The sequence below is a fragment of the Dipteris shenzhenensis genome, chromosome 31, assembly GCF_047967505.1.
Source record: "Dipteris shenzhenensis isolate YYH24624 ecotype China chromosome 31, Dip_SZ_1.0, whole genome shotgun sequence".
NCBI classification, from domain to species: domain Eukaryota; kingdom Viridiplantae; phylum Streptophyta; class Polypodiopsida; order Gleicheniales; family Dipteridaceae; genus Dipteris; species Dipteris shenzhenensis.
In genome coordinates, this window is record NC_141626.1 from 47,329,538 (window position 1) to 47,353,483 (window position 23,946).

The 23,946-nt window shown below is 44.1% G+C and overlaps 1 protein-coding gene across 4 annotated transcripts in view; it reads right to left on the reverse strand.

Moving 5' to 3' along the window:
- LOC147881547 (uncharacterized) overlaps positions 1–22,857 on the reverse strand; it is a 44,779-nt gene extending 21,922 nt beyond the window's left edge. For 3 of the 4 annotated variants that reach the window (XM_087370100.1, XM_087370099.1, XM_087370101.1), the window contains exons 1-2: positions 22,556–22,857; positions 22,146–22,290 (exon numbers count right to left, since the gene is read on the reverse strand). In XM_087370100.1, coding sequence (XP_087226226.1) covers positions 22,146–22,290; positions 22,556–22,842 — 432 coding nt within the window. In that variant the 5' untranslated portion in view covers positions 22,843–22,857. The remainder of the gene's footprint in view (positions 1–22,145; positions 22,291–22,555) is intronic. The other variant, XM_087370102.1, reaches the window with a different exon arrangement.
- Positions 22,858–23,946: the final 1,089 nt, after the last annotated feature.

The window sequence follows — 23,946 nt, forward strand, 5'->3', positions numbered from 1 at the left end:
CTCATCCTAAGGTATAAGTGGCATCTATGGATAGCCCATGAGATAGCCTACAAACCCCCCTCCATGGTATGGGCTGAAGTATCCTGGACATGGCTCGGGATACCTAAATATTTAGTGTCATGGTTGCACATGTTCGTCCCGTATGACTGTACAGAGTACAACAGATCAAGTTACAAAAGGTACTAAGTTTAAAGCTTGCCAAAAAGCCTCAAACTTAGGTCGAGGTAGAGCCTTCGTAAAAAGATCTGCCAAGTTGTCTTCAATGGTAACATAAGATAACTCAATATCACCTGCTAATAATCGCTCTCTGACATAGTGATAGTAAACCTCAGTGTGCTTTGTGCGAGCATGGAAAACTGGATTCCATGCGACAGCCAAAGCACTTTGACTATCAATGAAGATGACAGTAGGAGCAGTCTGACATGCACAAAGATCTGCAAGTAGCTTCCGAAGCCAAACACACTCTACTGTAGCTGTAAAAGCTGCTCTGTACTCAACTTCACAGCTAGAAGTAGCAATTGTACTCTGCTTCTTGCTGAACCAAGTAACACATGAAGTACTAAGCATAAAACAATTGCCACTATGTGACACACGAGTGTCAGAACAACCAGCCCAATCACTATCAGTGAACCCATGCATGACAAGTGAAGTATCAGTCCCATAAAGAAAACCTAAACGTTGAGTGCCTTTAAGATATCTGAAAGCAAGCTTCACGGCATGCCAATGGTGCATAGATGGGCTGTGCATATATCTGCTCAACTGTGAGACAGCATACTGTAGATCAAGTCTCGTATGGCATAGGTAAATCAAACAACCAACTACTTGCTAATAGAGAGTGACATCACATGTACCGCTACCATCCTCAAAAGAAAAGTGAAAACTAGTCTCTAATGGTGTGGATACTGGCTTGCAATCCTCAAACTGAAAACGCTGCAAAAGCTGTCCAATGTACTTGGATTGTGACATCAAAATGCCCCCCTCACTGCTAGCAAATTGAATGCCCAGATAGTAGTGCACAAGACCAAGATCAGACATAGCAAATGTCTGCTGCAAATCAATTTTAAAATCTACAATTTGCTGAGCATGTGTCCCAGTTACAAGCATATCATCCACATAAAGGACTAAAATCAGCAAATCTGTCCCACGCTTGCGGATGTAAAGGGTAGCCTCTATAGGGCTGTTCTGAAAGCCAAGTGTGAGCAAATGAGAATGAATTCTCGAATACCAAGCCCGAGGTGCCTGCTTCAATTCATAGAGGACCTTTTTCAAGCAGCATACCTTGCTTTCAGAACCTTCAACCTCAAAGCCAGGAGGTTGGGAAACATAGACCTCTTCCTGCAAATGCCCATGAAGGAAAGCTGTCTTAATATCAAGCTGATGTATCTATCAATGAAAGTGGGCAGCAAAGGCAATAACAATGCGAATGGTAGTGATCCTAGATGTGGGAGCAAAAGTCTCCTCAAAGTCAATGCCATGCTGCTGAGCATAGCCCTTAGCAACAAGACGGGCTTTGTAACGGTCCACTAAACCATCAGCTTTCTGTTTGATCTTATAAACCCACTTAGTTCCAATGACATTCTTGCCATAAGGCAAATCACACAACTCCCAAGTGTCATTCTAATAAAAACAATCCAATCCAGCTTGCATTGGCCTTCATCCAACAATCATTCTGAAAGGCATCTTGATAACATAATGACTCTTCATTGCATGCTGTAGCAACCAAATCATAAGCAACAAAACTAGCATGCTCTTTCCAGACAGCTGCTCTCGTATGGGCTGGCAACGGAGTGTCTTGTTTGCTATCTTTTAATGTGTCAAGGAGCCAACGCGGTACCTTTTTATACTCCTGAATTTTTGCTCTTTCTTGATCAAGAGCCCGGTGCAAATGATCCTGATCAATGATAGGCATATCAGGCTCATTTTTTGCATGCACATGGGGCTGTAAATGACCAACAGATTGCAACATGACACGCTCATGGAACCTGCAAATCCTTGAAAAACACAGCAACACTCTTCGAAAATACACAGAAACTCTCAAAACTCACAAACGGAAGAGACAGAACAAGCGTGCTTGGTACAATCTCCCCCCATAGGAGTGGTGCTCTCCTTCCACCTCCTATGAATTATGTATATTCCCCAAAAAGCTTCTAAGTAAAAATCATACAAAAGCCCCTGTGCTTTCCTCCATACACCCTTTTTACAAAAAGCCCATCCACCTTCTAGAATAGCTAGCTTTTTTCTAAAAATAAAGCTTTTTCTAACTTCAGTTTCTACACTTAGCCTAGCCACTAATATTCCAAAATTCAATTACGTACATAAGCTTTTGTAATATCAAAAATTAGGCATAAGCCTTATTCATCCCCGCATCACTGGAGTTGCGCCTACGCGCCCAAAATATGGCGGATCATGCTTGCCAGATGCCATCGCCCAATCAATTACTCTTCCCCTGGATTCACACGATCATTAGTAATATAATATTTCAAGCATAAGATAACCTTCGAATTAATCACCACAATCAATCAACCTTTCAGTATTATAGCAACGCGAAATTAATAAATCACAAATGAATGGTGCACACATGCGACACATACCATCTCATGGTGCACCTGATGCTATACATGAATAAAATCGTACGGATTGTGCATACATGCTACACCTACCGTCATCGTGTAAGTGGTGCACACAATGCTACACACTCATATAGTCACAGCCGTATATCCAACCATGTAGAAGCACACATACGTCACTACGGAACAACGAGCACACATGCATCAGCTGCACGACAAAAATGCTGGATCTCACTAAACTAAATACTGAAGGATTAAATTAATGGGATAATTCAAATTCTCGTAACATCCCTCTTGCTTGAAATCGCAATTGCTCTCAATTGCACGACAAAAAAGTAGTCAATAAATCAATGTAGTGGCGAAAATCTCGCTCGGGCATCCACTTAGCATCCTCAACGGGGTGGTTCTTAAATGTAAGAAGATAAATTGGATACGAGTTTCCACATCTCGTTTGAGTGATTTGTTGATCAATGATCTAATCTCGCTCTAAGAGCTGGGTCTCTCCTTGAAGCAACGGTACATCGTTTAAAATAGGTCGAACTGGTGGGTCTCCATGGAAAGGTTTCAAGAGGTGCACATGAAAAGAATTATGAATTTTCCAATCGGGTGGTAAATCGAGCCAATAGGCATTGTCATTAATGCGCTCCAAAACTTTAAAGGAACCATAGGATTTAGGGGCAAACTTTTTTTTTTCCCCCCAAAAAGAGACTTCTATTAAGTATTAAAGAAAACCGTTAGAGCAAGCTCCAAACGGGATTTAGGGGCAAACTTAACTACAGGGTGTGTCTCAATACTCTTAAGTCTACACTTCTCAATACATAACATGACCTTCAGCAAAGACAACTTTCTTTCTACCCTTGTTTGCACGTGCAGTATACACAGCTTGAGCATGCTCGATATTCTTTTTGACACTAGTCAAAATGCTAGAGAAATCTTCAGTAAATCGATCCATAGCCTCTACTTGGTGCTTAAGATGGGTCAATAGAGTAGGAATGGTCTTTCCATAGACAATTTGGAATGGAGATTTGCCTGTAGCTGAGTGCTTAGTGTTGTAAGCAAATTGTAATATGTGTATAAATTTGTCCCATTTGCCTGGCTGAGCACACACGTAAGTACATAACATGTCACAAATAGTATTTTGTGTGACCTCGGTTTGGCCATTAGACTCGGGATGAAAAGCAGTGGCAAAATCTAACTTTGTCCCAAGATTGTTAAAGAGTGTGGTCCAGAAGTTACTACAAAATTTACTATCCCGGTCTGACACGATTACTTTTGGAAGGCCATGGTGTATAAAGATGTGCTTGATGAACAAATGAGCAGCTTGAACTGCGGTACACCCTCCTGCTCTAAGTATGAAGTATGCATCTTCGCTCGAGGGGTGCGAGTAGCAAGGCTTCTTCCCTGCTTTCTTTCTGACTCTAATGCCAAATCCATAGCATTAGAAGCTGTAGATGGTTGAAGCATACGTACATCAGCACGAATAGTAGGACGTAAACTCTCAACAAAGATACGACATTGCTCCTTTCGGGACACTTTCTCGATAGTTTGCAATTGAAGAAGAGAGGAAAGATATTTCTTGGTGTATGCGTCCACACTCTCATTACCCAACTGCCTCAATCTTCGCCATTGCCTACGAGTATCCTCTTCAAACTGTGTAGGTAGGAAGCGCTTCTTAATATTATCTTTAAATGCTTCTCATGTCTTAGGAACATGAGTGCTTTCGGCAACCACACTCCACCATAATTGTGCACTGCTTGTCATGTGACTCGCAGCAAGTTTTATCTTCTCGATCTCTTCGTACCGTTCTCCCAAAAAGTATTGATTGAAAGAACTAATCCACGCAAGTAAAGCTTGTCCATCTCTTTTACCATCATATATTGGAAAAGAAAAAGTTTTGCAATTAATCTTACCAGACTTCTTCTTATCACGAAGCTTGAGTGCTTTCAAGATGGCTTTTCCCACGTTGTCTTCATCGCTAGACTCATGTGAAGGAGTAGTGTCATGATGTCATAGTAGTGAAGTCTTCACATGTCACTTCTTCTCCCTTTGATGTCTCGTCTTGCTTCTTCCACGCTCACTATCACTCGTGTCCGATGATTTACTGCTTTCACTTTTTTCATCATCTCTGTCCTTCATACGCTTCTTTGTGACTTCAGTCATCTCTTTTAACACTCAATTTGTGCATTCTTCGGTAGCTTTATGCGTGTCGCACATGTTGCGCATGTACTTAAGTTCCTGCTCAGATCTCGTGCATGATGTTTCCATGCATCCAGTGAATCTTATGCATGCTTTGCTTTGTACCTTGCAATGTGGATTCACTTGTTGGAATTGTGTGAGTTCGAGAGCCCACAGAGATACTATTTGACAAATAGCCGCTTTCAAAGCTTGGAAACCGAATTGAGATAAGTCTTGTGTTTGTGTGTATTTCCTTTCATAGTGATTTCTTCTTTGCACCGTGCACATACTTAACTATGTCTGGAAGGCATATTCCATCAGAGATAGGTTATCATGAAGATCTACATCATCATGAGGATGTGGAAAACCATCACCATCTCATGTTCCAAAGACATGGGAAGCGTTCAAAGATAAAATCAAGAAGCACTTCCTACCTACACATTTTGAAGAGGATACTCGCAATTAATGTCGAAGATTGAGACAGTTGGATAATGAGAGTGTGGACGCATACACCAAGAAATATCTTTCCTCTCCTTCAATTGCAAACTATTGAGAAAGTGTCCCGAAAGGAGCAATGTCGTACCTTTGTTGAGGGTTTACGCCCTACTATTCGTGCTGATGTACGTATGCTTCGACCATCTACAGCTTCTGATGCTATGGATATTGAGGCTAGCCCTGAGACTAAGAAAACTAAGCAAGAGCCTTTGGATCCTTTTCTAGCTACCTATGATGACTGCTTTATGGAAGACTTACCCCCTGGCCTATCTCAATCTAGACCTGAGGATCATAAGATTCACCTGATTCCAGATAGCACACCATCATGTAAATCACCATATAGACACAATCCTACTGAGCAGCAAGAGATTCAATCCCAAATAGAAGACCTTTTAGCTAGAGGCCTAATTCAACCTAGTAGCTCACCATTTGGGACACCCATTCTCCTTGTCAAGAAGAAAAATGGAACTTTCGGAATGTGCATCAATTATCGTGCCTTAAATAAAATCATAGTGAAAAATCGATTCCGAGAGTTGATGATCTACTCGACAAGTTGAAAGGATCCACAATCTTTAGCAAGATCGATCTTAAGTCAAGATATCATCAAGTGAGAGTGATCGAGCCCGATATTTTTAAGACTGCTTTTAGAACCCAAACTGGTCACTATGAGGTTCTTGTTATGCCTTTTGGATTGACCAATGCACCTGCCACATTTAGTCGAATGATGAATCGTATCTTCCTACCCTATCAAGACTTTGTGATAGTTTTCTTTGACGATATCATGATTTATAGCAAGAGTCGAGAGGAACATGAGAAACACTTGAATCTTGTTTTCTCTCTCTTACGTGAGAACCAACTGTATGCAAACCCAAAGAAAAGTTCTTTTTTCCAGCCTGAAATTGAATATCTTGGACACATTGTTTCAGCTGAAGGCATTCGAGTAGATCCCAAGAAGGTAGAAGTGATAGTAAACTGGCCACAGTCTAAAGATATCCATGAGTTACGAGCTTTTCTAGGTCTGTGTAGTTTCTATTGCAGATTTCTTAGAAACTTTGCACACAAGGCACATCCATTGACCGAACTACTGCGTAAGACTCGTGCTTTCTCTTGGGGTGAGCAGCACACTTTAGCTTTTCAACGACTTAAGGGTGCAATGGCACACACACAAGTTTTGATCATGCCGGACTTTACGAGACCCTTCTTTGTCATGGTTACTGAAGCTAGTGGACGGGGTTTTGGGGTTGTGCTCGTGCAAGATAACCATCCAATTGCATTCGAGTCACGTAAATTAAAACCAGCAGAGCTATTCCACGTATGATAAAGAATTAGCCGCTGTGGTGCTGCCCTTAAACTCTGGAAACACTATCTTATGGGTTCCGAATTACTCATTAAGACTGATCACCAGAGTCTTAGACATCTCCTTACTCAGCCGATGATCTCGGATCGGCACATTAAATGGGCTGCCTTTATTGGCAGCTTTAAACCGATGATCCAATATCAACCAAGCAAAGACAATGTAGTTGTCGATGCACTGAGCCATCGACCTAGCATTAATAATATCTCAGTCATCGAGGGAGACCCTTTCAAGCCTATGAAGACGGACTATCCTACTGATCGAGACTTTTCAGAAATTTGGCATAAGATTGAGCAAGCTAATAGCACCCCTATGGCCTCGTATTCCATTCATGATGACTATCTCCTCTACAAAAGCGCTTGTGTGTCACTGCACCATTTCGACGCTTGGTACTAGAAGAGGTACATCAGCCACCCTACATGGGACATAGAGGCGTCGCTGCTACGTATCATACTGTAATTCAAGATTTTTTCTGGCCTAATCTTAAAGTTGATGTTGCAACTTTTGTAGCACAATGTCTTATTTTTCAAAAAGTCGAGAGCTACAAGCGCAAATATCAAGGTTTACTTACGCCTTTACCAATTCCTGATGGCCCATGGGAGCAGATTTCTACGGACTTTAAAACTGGATTTCCTACAACTAGCTTAGGTTTTGATATGATTTGGACTATCATTGATAGATTTAGCAAGCAGGCTGACTTTATTCCTTGTAAGAAGACCTTGATCGCAGTTCAAGCTGCTCATTTGTTCATCAAGCACATCTTTATACACCATGGCCTTCCAAAAGTAATCGTGTCAGACCGGGATAGTAAATTTGTAGTAACTTATGGACCACACTCTTTGACAATCTTAGTACGAAGTTAGATTTTTCCACTGCTTTTCATCCCGAGTCTAATGGCCAAACCGAGGTCACACAAAATACTATTTGTGACATGTTACGTGCTTACGTGTCTGCTCAGCCAGGCAAATGGGACAAATTTATACACAGATTACAATTTGCCTACAACAACACTAAGCACTCTGCTACAGGCAAATCTCCATTCCAAATTGTCTATGGGAAGACCATTCCTACTCCATTGACCCGTCTTAGCACCAAGTAGAGGCTGCTGATTAATTTACTGAAGATTTCTCTAGCATTTTGACTACTGTCAAAAAGAATATCGAGCATGCTCAAGCTGTGTATATTGCACGTGCAAACAAGGGTAGGAAGAAAGTTGTATTTGCTGAAGGTGACCTAGTCATGTTACCTATTGAGAAGCGCAGACTTAAGAGTATTGAGACACACCCTGTAGTTAAGTTTGCCCCTAAATCCTATGGTCCCTTTAAAGTTTTGAAGCGCATTAATGACAATGCCTATCGGCTCGATTTACCACCCGATTGGAAATTTCATAATTCTTTTCATGTGCACCTCCTGAAATCTTTCCATAAAGACCCACCAATTCGACCTATTTTAAACGATGCACCGTTGCTTCAAGGACAGACCCAGTTCTTAGAGCCAAACCAGATCATTGATCAGAAAATCACTTAAACGAGACGTGGAAACTCGTATCCAATTTATCTTCTTACATTTAAGAACCACCCCGTCGAGGATGCTAAGTGGATGCCCGAGCGATATTTTCGCCACTACCCTGATTTATTGATTACTTTTTTGTCGCGCAATTGAGGGCAATTGTGATTTCAAGCAAGAGGGATGTTACGAGATTTGGAATCATCCCATTAATTTAATCCTTCAGTATTTAGTTTAGTGAGATCCAGCATTTTTATCGCGCAGCTGATGCATGTGTGCTCGCTGTTCCGTAGTGACGCATGTGTGCTCCTACATGGTTGGATATACGGCTGCGGCTGTATGAGTGTGTAGCATTGTGTGCACCACTTACGCGATGACGGGGTGTGTAGCATGTGTGTACCATCCGTACGATTTTATTCATGTGTAGCATCAGGTGCACCATGAGATGGTATGTGTCGCATGTGTGCACCATTCATCTGTGATTTATTGATTTCGCGTTGCTATGATACTGAAAGGTTGATTGATTGTGGTGATTAATTTCAAGGTTATCTTATGCTTGAAATATTTCATTCTCCCTTTATGAAGGCAAACTTTGAATCAAGACATTGCATTGGGAGACTGGCACTCGTGCCATTTTCCCTTTGCAAAGCCAAGATTCTGAATCGTGACATTGCAATGGGAGAATGGCACTAGTGCCATACTGTCTTTGTGAAGTAGAAATTTTGAATCACGACATTACATGGGGAGAATGGCACAGCCAAAGTTTTGAATCGGGACATTGCAACGGGAGAATGGCAGTGGTGCAAATTTAAAATTTAAAATTTTTGGCTTTGTAATAGGAAAGTGGAGAATGGCACTAGTGCCATTCTCCCATTGGAATGTCCTGATTCAAAATTTTGGCTTCACAAAGGTAGAAGGGCACCGGTGCCATTCTCACATTGGAATTAGTGGAATGTCAATCTATAGGTTTAGTTTGTCTAGATTACTACTAGCGGAGAATGGCAGTGATGCCAATCTCATGCTAGCAACTACATAATGACACTGAGATCATCAAACTCACATGTGGAATGGAATCGGACACCACTCTCCTATGATATCGTGTGAATCCAGGGGAAGAGTAATTGATCGGGCGATGGCATCTGGCAAGCATGATCCGCCATATTTTGGACGCGTAGGCGCAACTCCAGTGATGCGGGGATGAATAAGACTTAGGCCTAATTTTTTATATTACAAAAGCTTATGTACATAATTGAATTTTGGAATATTAGTGGCTAAGTGTATAAACTAAAGTTAGAAAAAGCTTTATTTTTAGAAAAAAGCCAGCTATTCTAGAAGGTGGATGGGCTTTTTGTAAAAAGAGTGTATGGAGGAAAGCACAGGGGCTTTTGAATGATTTTTGCTCGGAAGCTTTTTGGGGAATATACATAAATACATAGCGTGATGACGGTATGTGTAGCATGTATGCACCATCCGTATGATTTTATTCATGTGTAGCATCAGATGTACCATGAGATGGTATGTGTCGCATGTGTGCACCATTCATCTGTGATTTTATTGATTTCGCATTGCTATAATACTGAAAGGTTGATTAAATTAATGGGATAATTCCAATTCTCGTAACACAGATGGAGGAGGGACAACCTTAGATGGAACATCGTCCCGAGCATCGGATGATAACAAAGGCATCAAGCTGTCAAATATGTCTGGGGCATCAACAACGGGCTGTTTTTGACAGTCCAGCAAAGGCATAGTGGAAGATTCATCAAACACAACATCTTGACTGACAAAACACTTGCCCGTGCGGGGCTGATATAGCTTATAGCCCCTACTCTCTGAACTATACCCAAGAAAAATGCATTTAATAGCTTTATCATCCAACTTAGTGCGTCTCTGTGAAGGCACATGAGCATAAGCTAAGCATCCAAAAGTACTCATGTAGGGAATGTGTCCAAGCCTCATAAGGTGTGATAGTCTGCAATGCCTTTGTAGGACATCTATTCAAGATGTAATTTGCACACATGACGACATCCAACCACAACTTGTTAGGCAAATGTTTGCCTTTCAACATGCATCTGGCCATTTCCATCGTTGATCTATTCTTCCGCTCAACCACAGGATTCTGTTGAGGAGTATAAGGCACCGTGCATCGATGATTAATGCCACGGGAAGCCAAAAAAACAGCAAACTCCTTCGACATGTATTCACCCCCCCTGTCTGTATTAATGTGAGCAATGTGCAGCCCACTCTCATTCTCAGCCAAGGCAATAAAGTGCTTGAAGCATGAAGAAACATCAGCCTTGGATTTCAATGCGAAAATATGTCGATCTTCTACACTAGAAGAAAACCAAATACTGCAAGACCAAACTCTTTCTTTTTCTTTTCGGATGCTATGCGCTTCCTGCATTCAGAAATATCATGCCCAGGTTTCCTACAATAGTTACATCTCTTCTTCTTTTTGTTATCCCCTGAAGAAGAGGCACCATGTGAATGATCAGCATGGGAATGAGAGCGCTTTCCAGCTGAAACCTTGCCTTTACCTTTGTGTTTATGATAGGCAGCAAATGCTTGATCACTAGCCATAGTAGCATTGCAATTCACACGACTTTGCTCCTCCTGAAGAAGAAGAGCGACAAGCTGGTCAAATGAAAAATGATTGGCATCACCCCCTGCAACCAACCTCAATGTAGTAGCAAAGCCTTGATATGAATCAAGCAACCCATGAAGGGTATTACTGAGAATCAGGCATAATCTCATCAATGTTGGGCAACTGCTCTTTCAAATCCTTCACATTAGTAAGATAGGCATCCATGTTGCCACCCTCATCAAGCTTTAAATCTTTCAATTGCCTGCGGAGATAGGCACTCGCCTCATTCCGCACCTGATACAAAGATGCAAGCTGATCCCATGCTTGCTTAGCTGTCTTGCAAGACCGTATATGAGGGATAATAACCCGTTTCACTGAAAGAGCAATCAAGGCATGTGCTTTGGCATCACAACCATACCACTGAATTTGCTCCTGTGAAGGAGGCAAAGCACCTGGAGCAGGAGGTGCAAGAGTCCTAGCTGTAGCAGTAGAACTATCACCTGAAGAAGCAGAGGTTGCACGTGTAGCACCAGTAACAGTGCATGTAGGCATAGCCTTAGAACCTGAAACAATATGCCATAGATTCTTGGCAGCCAAAACATGTTCCATCATGTATGACCACGTGGGGTAATTGGTGCCATCAAGCTTGTCATCGGCGGCCCCAATCAGCCCAAACAAATCATCTTTGCCACCAGACATGGTGCTGAAATACAAGGCAAATGCACCAACTGGCAAAGCAAATGAGAAAGGCAACCTCTCAGAATCAAGTGCGAAAAAAATCTGCCCAAGCTTCAAAGCTTATGTCTGCAAAAGACTCTTTGTCCCAAGGTGTACCTGTTGCAAGAAAAATCCCCAAAGGCAACACAAGGCCTTTCCAAAATGCAAATTAAAAAAAATTTGGAAAAAGCCAATGCAACAACGGTTTACCCAATGATGAACAGCAGTGCCAGGCTCTGAAAGCGAGCAAATGAGGGCTGGAAATGAGAATTACAGAAAAGAAGTGCTCCCACGAGGAGGAGAGCACGTAGAAATGGAGTGAAAGAGATCCAATGGAGAGAAGCTCGCAGCGCGAGGCAAAGGGATGCCAAATGAGGAGGGAAGGGCTCAAAGAGAAGTCTCCGGATCAATTCAGCAGCTCCGAATGGCTCCAAACGCTGGCACGCAGCTCGAGGCAGCTCCGAAATGCTCAGAAACCTGAGAAATGACTGGCGCACACCCCAAGGCAGCCTGTACTGCAGTGAATGTACTGAATTTCTGACAAACCGGACAGAATGTACGAAATTTTCTGACAATGTACAGATTTCCGTACAATTTCTGACATGTGTATGGATTTCCGTACGATTTCTGACGGGTGTACGGATTCTGACATGTGTACGGGTTTCCGTACGGATTTTTCCTGGCCAGTACAGAATTCCGTACGGATGTAAATGCTCGCATGTGGTCATTTTTTGTTGCAGCAGGATGAAAAATGCACCGAAAAACAGTTCCCTTCGCGAGAGTTGCTCCAAAGTGCGGTCTTCTCGCACAAAACGAGGCTTTTCATGATAGAAGTGCTTGGAAAGGTCTCAAACACTCGTGGGAGTGTGAAAACCAGCAAGACCAGCAGGAATGAGAGATCCAGAGGCTGCCAAACAGCTTGGGAAAGCTATCAATGGCTGAGCGAATGGATTCCCGACCTGCTCTAATACCAGTGTTGGGTGTTGGAAGCAATCGAATCTCAAAAATGGAAGCACAATGGAGAAAACGAGATGCTGTAATAGATTGCTGCGAAACTGAAGTGTGGAGGCTCAAGGGTGAGCCAACATAACAAAACCCTAGGGCTAACTGCCCTAACTGGACTAAGTATCCTAACTGACCTAGATGGTACATAAACTAACTGTACCAATATTCCTAGCTGACTATAACTAGGCCTACAAGGCTCATACCAAAGTATAAGTGGCATCTATGGATAGCCCATGAGATAGCCTACATATACCTCATTCCTGTCACCATTACCCCTAAGCCAGCCACCCTTCTTTGCTTCATCTGGCCTCACCACACCCGCGCTCCACAACTACTCTTCGCCTTCATCTCCCACTCAGCCCACTCTAGCTTCGCCCATCCTCCTTCATTTGTACTAGCTCCCTTCGATCCACAAGGACTGGGCTTTCCTAGGGCCCACCCCATGTTATGCTCTAGCCGAGATAGCATGACCTCGGAAAGATCGATGGGCATTTTCTCTTAGAGGACCAACTTTTGTAATAGTTAATGTGCGTAAATGAAATGGTCAAGAGAAGTAACTGCCAAGGTCCTAGGTGAGGGTGAAATGGCATTGACTAGGTAGTTCTGAGTGCTAAGGCCTAGGTGCACCTAAATGTGCAATAATGCCAAGGGGCAAGCGGTTTTAAATGTGCCCAAGAGAGGGGTAAAAAGGTGCACCAAGTGGAGAGGCTAAAATGATGACATTTGGCAAGGGGAACTATCTAGGGAATTGAGGGTCTCGTGGATAAGCATGAAAAAACAAAGGAACGTATGAATCAGAAGATCTGTGATCCATGAGAGTTAGGCTGGGTGGAACAATTGAATGCCATCGCCCGTGATCTGCGTGAACGTAGAAATAGAGATTCAGGAAGAAAGATAATGTTGATGACAGTTGGTATCAGAGCAACGTTGAGAGAGCAAGGGACAAGAGATGGAAGCTGTGCGTGAAGGTGGACGGCCAATTTTTGTTTGGTGTTCTGCGGTGACGGAGCTGTTGGCCTGGGAGAAGAGATCGATAGGAAGTTGCTAATTGACGTTTTCTCTCTTGACGACGTTTTCTCAATTGGTCGGATGAGCGAAGGAGATGCCCAGTGAAATTGTGACGAACCGGTCAAGCTGTCGAGCTGGATGTGAGCTTGGGCTCTGTTGACGAAAAGAAAAGCATCGATGGCGTTTCGGACTGTCAACGGAGAAGGCTAGTTGGTGACCTGGGGGTCCCGTAACGCGCTGACGCGCAATTGGCTTACGAAGGTCCGTGGGCGCTGGATTACTTCGATGGAGGTCGTCAACAATTGACGACGTTTTTTCAATTGGGCTTGGGGTAGCGCAGTTGGACGAGGATCGACGGGAAGTGAGGCATGTGAAAATTTTGGGCTACGGTTTGCGAGCCCACCTACAACTAGCAGGCGCTAAGCTCATTGCTGGAGCCTAGCTGCACCTAAGAGCCGAGTTGAGCCGCACCTACGAATAGCTGGAGCATGAAGCCGAGCCGCCCCTAAGAGCCTACAAGCTTTGGCAGATAGAAATTTCCAAGGCGGAACTTCCAAGGCTTAGGATGTTGTGCGACTGAATTGGGGTCTGCAGTAGCCGAGCTTAGGGGATCGGCGAATTAGTCAACAGGCCTGTCAGCACAAAATTGAGTATGCTGTGAACGATTAAGGCTGAGCAGCCGGGATTGTTGCGAACATCCTTCGAAGACAACCAGGGAGCATCTTTTCTCTTGTATATATATGTTTCAGGTTTTCAGTTTGCAGTTGTTTATACCTGTACAGCAAAAGGGGTACAGCAAAAGGGGATTTGAAGTGTTATATACCTTCGGAGTTTTCGTGTGAAAAAAAAAAAAAAAAAACCATTTTCCATTTTGAACCTATGGAGGCAGAAGGGCAGAATTCTAGGGTGAATCCTAGTGAGTCTAGAGTACAGTCTACACAACAGATGTCACATCATGCAACACCTACTTTGATCGGTAGGATTTCGATATTAGAAGATGCTTTACAGCAGATTATGAACCAGCAGCTTCAAGTGAATGCTGGTCAAAATGAGATTAGGGAAATGGTACAAGCCTTGTCGGCTAGACCGTCGAGAATTGACAAGGGAAAAGCTCCAGCAGAGTCAGAGCCCAGTATACATTCATTAGAGCGCGCAAGGGTCAAAGTATCTAATAGCGCTAATTATAGACCGGAGAAGTACGCTGGTCGGATGACCGAGCGCAGCTCTGATGTGATCGAGGTTTGGTTACACAAGTGGGAAGAAGCCTTCGCCATTTGTGAAATTAGATCTGATCTAAAGAAAATCCGTGAGGCCACACACCTGTTTATTGAGGCAGCGGATAGATGGTGGATAAAGCAACAGAAGGATCAAGTTGCTCCAACCACCTGGGAAGGGTTTAAAGCTGAATTCAAGAAACACTTTCTCCCACCTGATGAAGAGTCCCGAGCTTGGGACGCTTATAGAAATCTTCGTCAAAGGAGTCTGTCGGTGGCAGAGTACACCGACAAATTCAGGGAATGTGTCATGAAAATAACAGACCCTCTCCCTATGTCGGTTCAGTTAAAAGACTATATCTATGGACTGAACGACAAGATCAAAATGGAAGTTCGGGCTAAATATGTGACTACATTAGATGAATCTATTGCAGTAGCCCTGAACTATGAGGATGCCAGAGGCAGATCTGGTGGATTTGTGCAGGCAGGGACTCAGTATGAGTACCCGAAAAAAGGGGGATTTCAGAGGAAATGGATTTCAAAGACAAGTGTCTCGCAGCCAAGTGGCCAAACCAAGCAGGTGAAGCCGGTTGAGGGACCAGCAAAAACAAGTACCACCGTTGGGGTGAAAAGGAAAATAACTCCAATGGCAGCCCGGGCTTGGTCAAAGTCCTCGTTGACCCCTGAACAAAAAGAGAAAGCTAGAAAAGAAGGATTGTGCTTCGGCTGCCTTCAGCGACATCAGTGGAAGGATCTTTTGGCTTTCACAACTAAGAAGAGGAAAACTGTTTTCAACCTCCACCTTTGTGTGTATTCCACCATTGTGTATGTGAGAAAGCCGCAAGTGAGACTCCTTCCTTCTCTTCCACTATCTTCACATGGTATCAGAGCCTGGTTCGTGGTAAGGAGCTCAAGAAAGCAAACCAAGTTCGTGGTTTCCTGGTAAGAGGACCAGTGTTGCTTTCCTTTTTCGAGTTTGAGAGCAAATCTCTGCAGGTAGCACAGCCGGAAAGTGCAAGAGTGCATTGTCTCAGATTAGACGCCCTTCGTGGTGTGGCGAGAGGGCAGTATATGTTGCAGGCGAGAGCAAAGGCCTTGGTGACTTTATTTTTCTGATTCGAGGCCATTTCAGGGCCCGTTTTAGAGGCAGAAGTTCTCCGCAAGCACTGAGAAAAAGGCCCTGTTTTTGCTGTGCAACTACTGCTCCGCAGGTCGGTGAAAAGTTGCCGCAGAAATTGCATCGTATGCCTGTGCGCAGAGATATTGGAAGTTACAGAATCATCCTTATTGCCTGTTCATGCAAAATCGTCACTAGGAAGTGACTGTGTGGTCAAATACCACTTTCGTCAGTTTTGCAGATTTGCCCTTGTGAGGCAGAAGCTATGTTTTTTGCAGTGACAGAATATTTTGCAGTGTTCTGTAATGGCGTCTAATTCTCTTTCACAGATTGTCACTGAAAAGCTTGACAAGAACAACTTCCAAGCATGGAAGTTTAGAATGACGAATTTTCTTATGGGAAAAGGCTATTGGGAGTTCATTACAGGAAATGAAGAAGAACCAGTTCTTCCTAATGTTCCCAATCAACAGAAAATGCAGGCATTTAAAGGATGGCATGAGAGAGCCAGAAAAGTTATGTACTGGCTGTCTATCAGTATTTGAGATTCTATGATTGTGCATATTCAAGATGCAAGTACGCCAAAGGAGGCATGGGATACTTTGGCAAAAATGTACAGCACAAATACGCAAGCCAGGAAAATGCAGCTCAAGCAGGAGTTGCACAATGTGCAAAGAGAAAATATGAGCATCAATGACTACCACATGAAGATGAAGAAAATTACAGATGCACTTGCTTCCATTGGGTCGCCAGTGGAAGATGATGATTTAGTTTCTGTGACCTTGAATGGTCTAGGAAAGGATTATGCACAGTTCCGGACATCCATTGCCGTCCGTGAAAAATTTCCTGATTTTGAGGAGTTGTTTGCTCTTCTAATTTCTAAAGAGCAGAGAAATGGTGGTGCATCTTCTTTACGAGGAACTTCAAAAGAAACTGTCTTCTACTCAAATGCTGGATGAGGTAGAGACAGAGGTAGAGCAGGCCGATCTGGAGGCCGTGGTAGAAATCAGAATATGCAGCAAACTCAAGAAAACCAGTCCTATGGAGAAGGACGTGGTAACTTTAGAGACAGGGGGAGCCAAAGAGGTCGTGGTGGATGGCAGAGAGGCCAAAATGCAAACAGCAATGTTGAATGCTACTACTGTGGTAAAATGGGTCGTATGGCTAAAGACTGCTATAAAAAGCAGAATGACATCATGAATGGAAAATTGCAGCAAGGGAATTATGCATCTTCTAGTAGACACGGTGATGACAGAAATGAGCATCTATTTATGGTGCAGCACATGACCAATTCTGTGACAAGTGCAGAAGAAAGCAATGATGTGTGGTATGTTGACTCAGGGGCGTCAAACCACATGACAGGTCATGCAGAATGGATGCAGGATGCAAGGAAAATGGAAAGACCAGGATTTGTGGAGACTGGTGATGATACTGCACATCCTATTGTGCAGATTGGTAAAATTCATTTATCTATGCAAGATGGGAAAAAGAAATACCTGTCTGATGTATTTCATGTCCCGAATATCACCAAGAACCTGGTTTCTGTTAGTCAAATGGTTGAGCAGGGTTTGCAGGTCAGATTTAATCCTCATGGATCAAATACATCTGGGCGTAGCAATGAAAATAAAAAGACTGGAGCGGAGCGGAATCCTCCGTATGTCATGTCGCCCTGGCTGGTGCATAGCCGGTGATGGGACGTTGGTGCCCGTCAAGGGGTGCCGTGCGTCTCGGTCTTTAAGACGAGGCTCGACGCAAGACCAAAGCCACCATGACTCCTGTGGGACGTATCCCAGGTCTAAACAATGACGGGAGGTCCTCACAGAGGCAGTGTTGCAGACTTGGGTATCTCACATGCACGATGGGCAGCTTTTCTTCTCCTGCCTATAAAAACCCCTGATAGGGCACTCCTTTTGAGGGCTGGCTCGCACTTCAGTATAGCACTTGTCACAGTGTGACCTTTTTCCGAACTTCAAAGCTCTTATCGCCTTCAGTACGATCTGTTGCCCTCAGCGCGACCAATCACCTTCAGTGTGATGCACCACCTTCAGTATGGTCTTTCTCTGCCATCTTCAGCATGGCCATGGATCTTCGGTATTCCATCAGTCACATTCAGTGACAGGATGTCGGAAGCTAGTGCATGGGGTGGACTTCACATAAGTGAAGTTATGAGTACCTTACCGGATCACCCTCTACCTCGTATTAAATTACCAACATGCCATACGAGACTGATGACACTTCGCACATCCACAAGGGTTCTCCATACCCAACCATTCTTCCCTAACACCTTCAACGGCCTTGGGTGTGAGCCTTGGCGTGTTAGGCTATGATACTTAGTCAATGAGGACAGATCTAGATCGCATAGCTTAGTGAGTTGGGAGCAACCTCAAAACCAAGTCCTTGAGTATCTAGTTTCGAGATCCTTTCGAGAGCTAAAAGATGGACTCATTTAGTAGAATTCTGAGTTGTCCATAGTTAGATACAAGTTGTCTAGGTTCCAGGGTTGATTGAGTCCTAGGCCTCTATATTAATTAATCTTGGTAAATGGGTATAATTATTATTATTATTATTATTATTATAACCATATTCATAAAGTTATTGAAAAATGTTTTCAATGTATGGGGGACACGCTCAACTTTATTTTCTTCCTGTTTGTTTTGAACCATGGAGGCTAATTAACTTATGTTTGTCTATGGATTAATTAATTTATTTGGGTTAATTTATTTATATAAGCTATGTTTAAGAGGAGTGCACATTATTCAAGAGGGTAGGATTGGAACCCACAATGTTGTCTTTCCCACATGTGAGCCCTACCACTAAGCTATAGAGTGGAAGAGCATACCTAGTGCTTTGTGTGGAAAAAGATTTGGAGGGCAGCCTCGTGGAGTGTGCGACTAATCAAGGCAGCACGGTCCTCTATGAGTGGTATGTGATCGATGTAGGTTACGAGTCTGTTTAGGCGTCCAGAGTAGGTTGGTGAGAGGCTGTGATCAAAGTATATGTCGTGGTAGGTGTCGTGCTTCCTATGTGGTGTGTGTGGTGTGGCTAAGCGTGGGGTGGCGATAGTGAATAATAGGTATGTGTGATCAGCTCCTGGGGGAGTGGTGCTACGGTGAAGTTGGTGATACATGAAGTGAAGGTAGGGGATCCCATGATGTAATCTACTACACTAGTGTCCCCCCCGTGTGGGAAGTAAGTAAAGCCACCTGAGGAGGGCCATAGGTCAAGCCCGTTGTAGATGATGAGATCATGCATCCTGCCCAGATCAAGGAGCGCGTGTCCATATGGTGTAATAGGCCCGTGTCGGTCCGATGAGGTCCTGGTCATACCTGCTCCGTCTAGGTCCATGTTTGGTAGCATGCTCGAAAGTCCAGGAGTGGTGCCTGGCGCGTGCTCGTCCTGGCGTTGAAGTCCCCAACAAGGAGAACTTCCCCGCGGGCTGAAATGTCGGGGACATCCTAATGTAAGGGTGCATATGGTGATGTCTCACCCTCCTCTCGTGCCACTCTGGCGAAGTGGGATGTGTCTGACAGGAAGTAGCATATTGCTATGAAAAGGTCACAGGTGTCTGTGCGTCGGATCCGGATGCACATGAATCGGGAGTGTGCGTCCTTCCTCTCAATGGAGATGGCTCCAGCGAGGGAAGACATGTACAATACTGCGACCCCGCCTGATCCTCGAACTCCTCTTGTGTCCCTCGTCTCATCCCTTAAGGTTGACTCCCATGTGTAGCCATTGACTATCGGTAGTGGACGCTCTGTGCTCTCGTGTCTCCGTGTAAAAGACTATGTCTCGTCCTGTATAAGACTCCAAGAAGTTCCCTGGGTCTAACCATAAGGTACCATTACAGTTCCAAATGGTGCAATCTAGGGTCTTGGAAACCTGAGTCTCATAGGCCCCGTCCCCCTAGGAGGTACAGGTGGGAGCCCAACGGGTGGCGAGAGAGTGGTTTTGATATGGCAAGGTACGCACGGATATCCACATGGTTTGGTAGTCACGGGATTCAAATGGACAGACTTCCCCCCCTTTCAGTACAGCCTGGGCGCACCACCCGAGATGATTCCACAAGATGAGATCAACCGTATCATACGGTTGGACCTCCTCCAACTCCATACATCTAGGGCTTGGGAGGGAGAGGATCTCTCCACCAAGCTCCAGTTCTACCATGATCACTTCCTAAGGGTCTAAAAGCACGGTCTTGTCATCAGACCTTAGTATCTTGAGGATGGGAGAGTTCACATGCACTGAGGATCGCCATTGGTCAGGTACGAGTCTCATCACATCAGCTGCGGATTGAGACAGGGAGAGCTACAGGCATACCCAAAGAGCAGAGGACTTGCACACTATGCCAGATGGGGTAGACCGAGACGGAGGAGCATTTTCTATGTGTCTGTCTAGTCTACTATGAGATCCGAGGACGATATCACTACCTCTTTCAAGAGGGGCATGGCTTTGGTCCACTCACGCGGTTGATACATTTTCATGATCAGGTCTGTGTTAGGCTCTACCTGCTTGAGATGCGCCGACAGAGAGACACACCTGATGCAACACACCAGAGAGCAGAATGGACTGATGCCACAGGTCACCATTGACAAATCACTAACTTTTGTCACAGACTTCTATGCATCTGAGTCACCTGCCAGTGTAGCTCAGGGAGAGGAGCTTGATGAGATGAGAGCATCATCGATCAGTAGCCGGCCTGTCCACCAGGATGCGGTCAAACGAAGGACACACTCCACGTACCACATGGAGAGAGCCTAGAGTACGCACGCTCGAGGTTCGGCCTATCTCTTCCCTTCTCAAAGGCGACCGCTAGAGATGAGGCATCACCCTTGACGTAGCCCATCGGATCCAGAGATCGAGGAGACCACGCCCTCCCCCACGTCGCGAGACACCTCAACAAACACAAATACGAGAGCTTCTCACATCTCATCAGAGTGCCACCAGGTTACCTGGATATATGGAGCCTGAGCATGTACTAGGAGTGCTAGCCCTGAGCGCCTGACACGCTTCTATTACTTTGCTACTCTAGTATTTTGTTCACTAGCTGAGCATGTTAGCGTTTTAGCTTTTGCTTTCAGTTCTCAGCAAGGGTCTTAGTGAACCCTTTGCTTCAGTCCTTAGTGGCTTGTATGAGGTACTTCTTGGATTCGCACTTTGTCTCATAGGCCCGCGAGGCCTCTTGCAGACAGTCATAGATCTTTCTTTCTTTCTCTCTCTCTGTGTGCAGGTTAATCCACAGGTCGTCTACACCTCCAACAGCTAGCTCAATGACTTCACCTCCAGCAAATACTTTGACACAGCTCCCGATCACCCGCACCCCTAGCAACAGGCGCAGGATCAACTACGCCTTCAACAGCAGCAACTCTCAAGTCAACCACGTCACGAGCAGTATCCCTAGGGGGTCACTAAGAGATATGTAAGATAGCATGTGCGATCAATAGAAGGGGTTTTATATTTTTGTGGAGTTACAGAAACTATGCATACATAAGGGGTTTTTTAATTCAAAAAGTGAAAACTTTCATACATAAGGGATACTTTAATCATCTCAAAACTTACAGAAGGGGTGTATATAGGTTTAAAAAATCCATAGGTAGGGGTTTTTTTCAATACCCCTTGATTGCACATGCTATTTGGGTTCTTACATAGTGGCCACTCGAGGCAGTATCCTACTCGTTGCTATTACGCCCACGCCTCAACTCAGTTCGTCCTTATCTCGTATCAATTCGCAGGTCAATTCGCTCAAGGTCCATGCAACCTCAGCTCACAACAATAGGTTTAGGCTTTTAACCCCACTCCGGGTTGGGCTGAAACCCCTAGCCCAGCTTGAATGTTAGCCTCAACTAGGGGTTCTTCATATATGGCCAACATAGAGTGGCCTAGCCTCTCTTTGAAATCCCCGCCAAAATCTCCCTATACCCACCCCGATGACTCCAGCCAACATGACTCTATGCTACAGTTGCAGCTAGGACATCATCTCCATATGCACATATATTCTATCGAGGAGGTCTGAAGACATTCATCCTGGAAAGACATGCACTCACGTGTCTAGGCCCTCTAGGACAACAAAAGGTCATTAGGATGCGTCAAATGGGAGGCGTGTGAGTCATAGGCTAAGGGTTGAGTAGAAGGAGGTCCTCGAGTGCACTCAAGGGTCACAAATCATGGGGTATACCAACTCTTGTGTCAACATGCATTCTTTCTCATCCACCTTGCATGCATGTGTATGATTCTCTCTCGCACATCTTGAATGTAGGCATCAACGTAGCAACAATTTCACTAAGAGAGCACTCTCCCTCATTGGAGAGCCGATTCGGTAATCTCTTTTTCACTTGCAATGAGCCAACTTTAAAAAAACACAGCCTGTATCAAAGCTTTTCGAACGTTAAAAAACGGACTTTTGACTCACAGTGAGAGGCCAAGCTCCAGGACTTTCTAAAGGTGTCGTTGGGAAGAGCGCTCTCCAGACGTTTGTATCTTCAGCAATGGGATAAACTGGAGCGATCCATCCGTTCAATGCAACTTCCACTAACGGTGTTTTCAAAACTTGTTTCCTACAAAGTTCATAGTGCGGATTTTTAGAAGCGTGAAGACTAAGAGCAAAGCTAATGCAGATTTTCAGAGTGCCTTTCGATCAGCTTATTTCTCCGTTTATTATTTGATTATTCCCTCGATCCCAATGAGGCTTTGGTCGGATGCAAGCTTTATCTTCTCGAGCACTCCCCATTAAAGATCAACGAATACTAGTAAAAAAGCCAGATTTCTCTATTGTAGACTTTGTAGCGTGCAATGCAGGGGCAAGCAAAGGCAATCTGAAACCTCACTGCTAGAAGAACCGTCTCAATAAAACTCTGAGCTGAAGGAACCGTCACAAGAACCGTCAAAGTGTCTCCTTGACGGAGCTGTCGTTTGGAAACCGACACATTGATTGGCTCGCGTTCACCCAAAAGCGAACCGAAGGCTATGAGGACGGAGGAAGTAGATTTAATGAATTCATTTCTGAGGTGATACAGACTTCCCAGCTCTTCTCTTTCCGTAAAAACTCGAGTCCGAAGAGTGTCAAAAAAAATTGTAAGCTGCGCAGGGGAAATCAGGGGAAGCCTCATTGCAAGCAAGAGCTACAAGAGAGGGTCTCGCTAGCCTTCCAAAACTAAGGGTCTTTATAGCCGCCCCATCTCCTACGTGGCTCGTCCATGATCTGAGGCCGGTCCCAAGTTCTAATCCTAATGGGATGCATATGTATCATTCAATAGGCCTGCCCAAGAGGACGAAGAAAGAGAGAGAAAGGAAGAGAGGGACACGTACCCGCGATTGGACGCCCACGTGGTGCTGAGCTTCTTCAAAAGCCTGTCGCCTTCACTTAGTCTACCACATATGGCAGGCCAAAAAGCAAGGCTTTTGGCTCTCAAATCCTAGAGGTACCAAAAAGGCTTCCATATGAGCCAAAGCAAGTGGTATTATTGTCATTTAGAGGACTTTATATTATTGTCATTTAGAGGACTTTTTTGGCCTGCCCTTGGGGTAGGCTGTACACTATTGATTTGGGCCGTTTGCCAAAGGGAAAATTATCATTTTTAAAAATTTTATGAAATTGGCATTCTGTCTATTGTTGATTGGCATCGTATTTAAGCAGGTATATTTACTAGTGTCATTGCATGGAGTTTTCCAATTGCGGTATTCATTGCTTCTGTATTGTGTCTTCAATTTCTCTATTCTTCCACTCCCGTTGTTTGTTTCAGTCTTTTGTCCTTCGATGTCAATGGCAGCTTCAAATCATTACATGGATACTGAAAGCTCTGCCTTCAAAAGGGGTTCGTTTTGCTGGCGTTTTGTATTATGTTGTCAATCATTTGTTTCTCTTTCTTCCTTCCTTCCCTTCGAATACTTTGCCTTCTTTCCTTCTTGATCATTCATTCGATTTGTTTTCCTTGTAGAACTTCCGAATACCTATGCTGAAGACTTTGACAAACCTCTGCGTGCAAAGGTGCACACAATTCAAGTGATCCAGTGAGCATAAAGATTTTTTTCAAAGCGTTCAAATTGAGTCGTTATGTTCCTTCTCTCTAACAAGGATGTGTTTCAATGCTCTTTTGGCATACTATTTGGATTTGCAGGCACCGAGAAAGTAAATCATCGAATGTTATTGGAGGTTTTGTTTTAATTTCTTTGCCGTTGTTTGAAGTAAGAATTTGTGCGGGGAAATTGAAGTA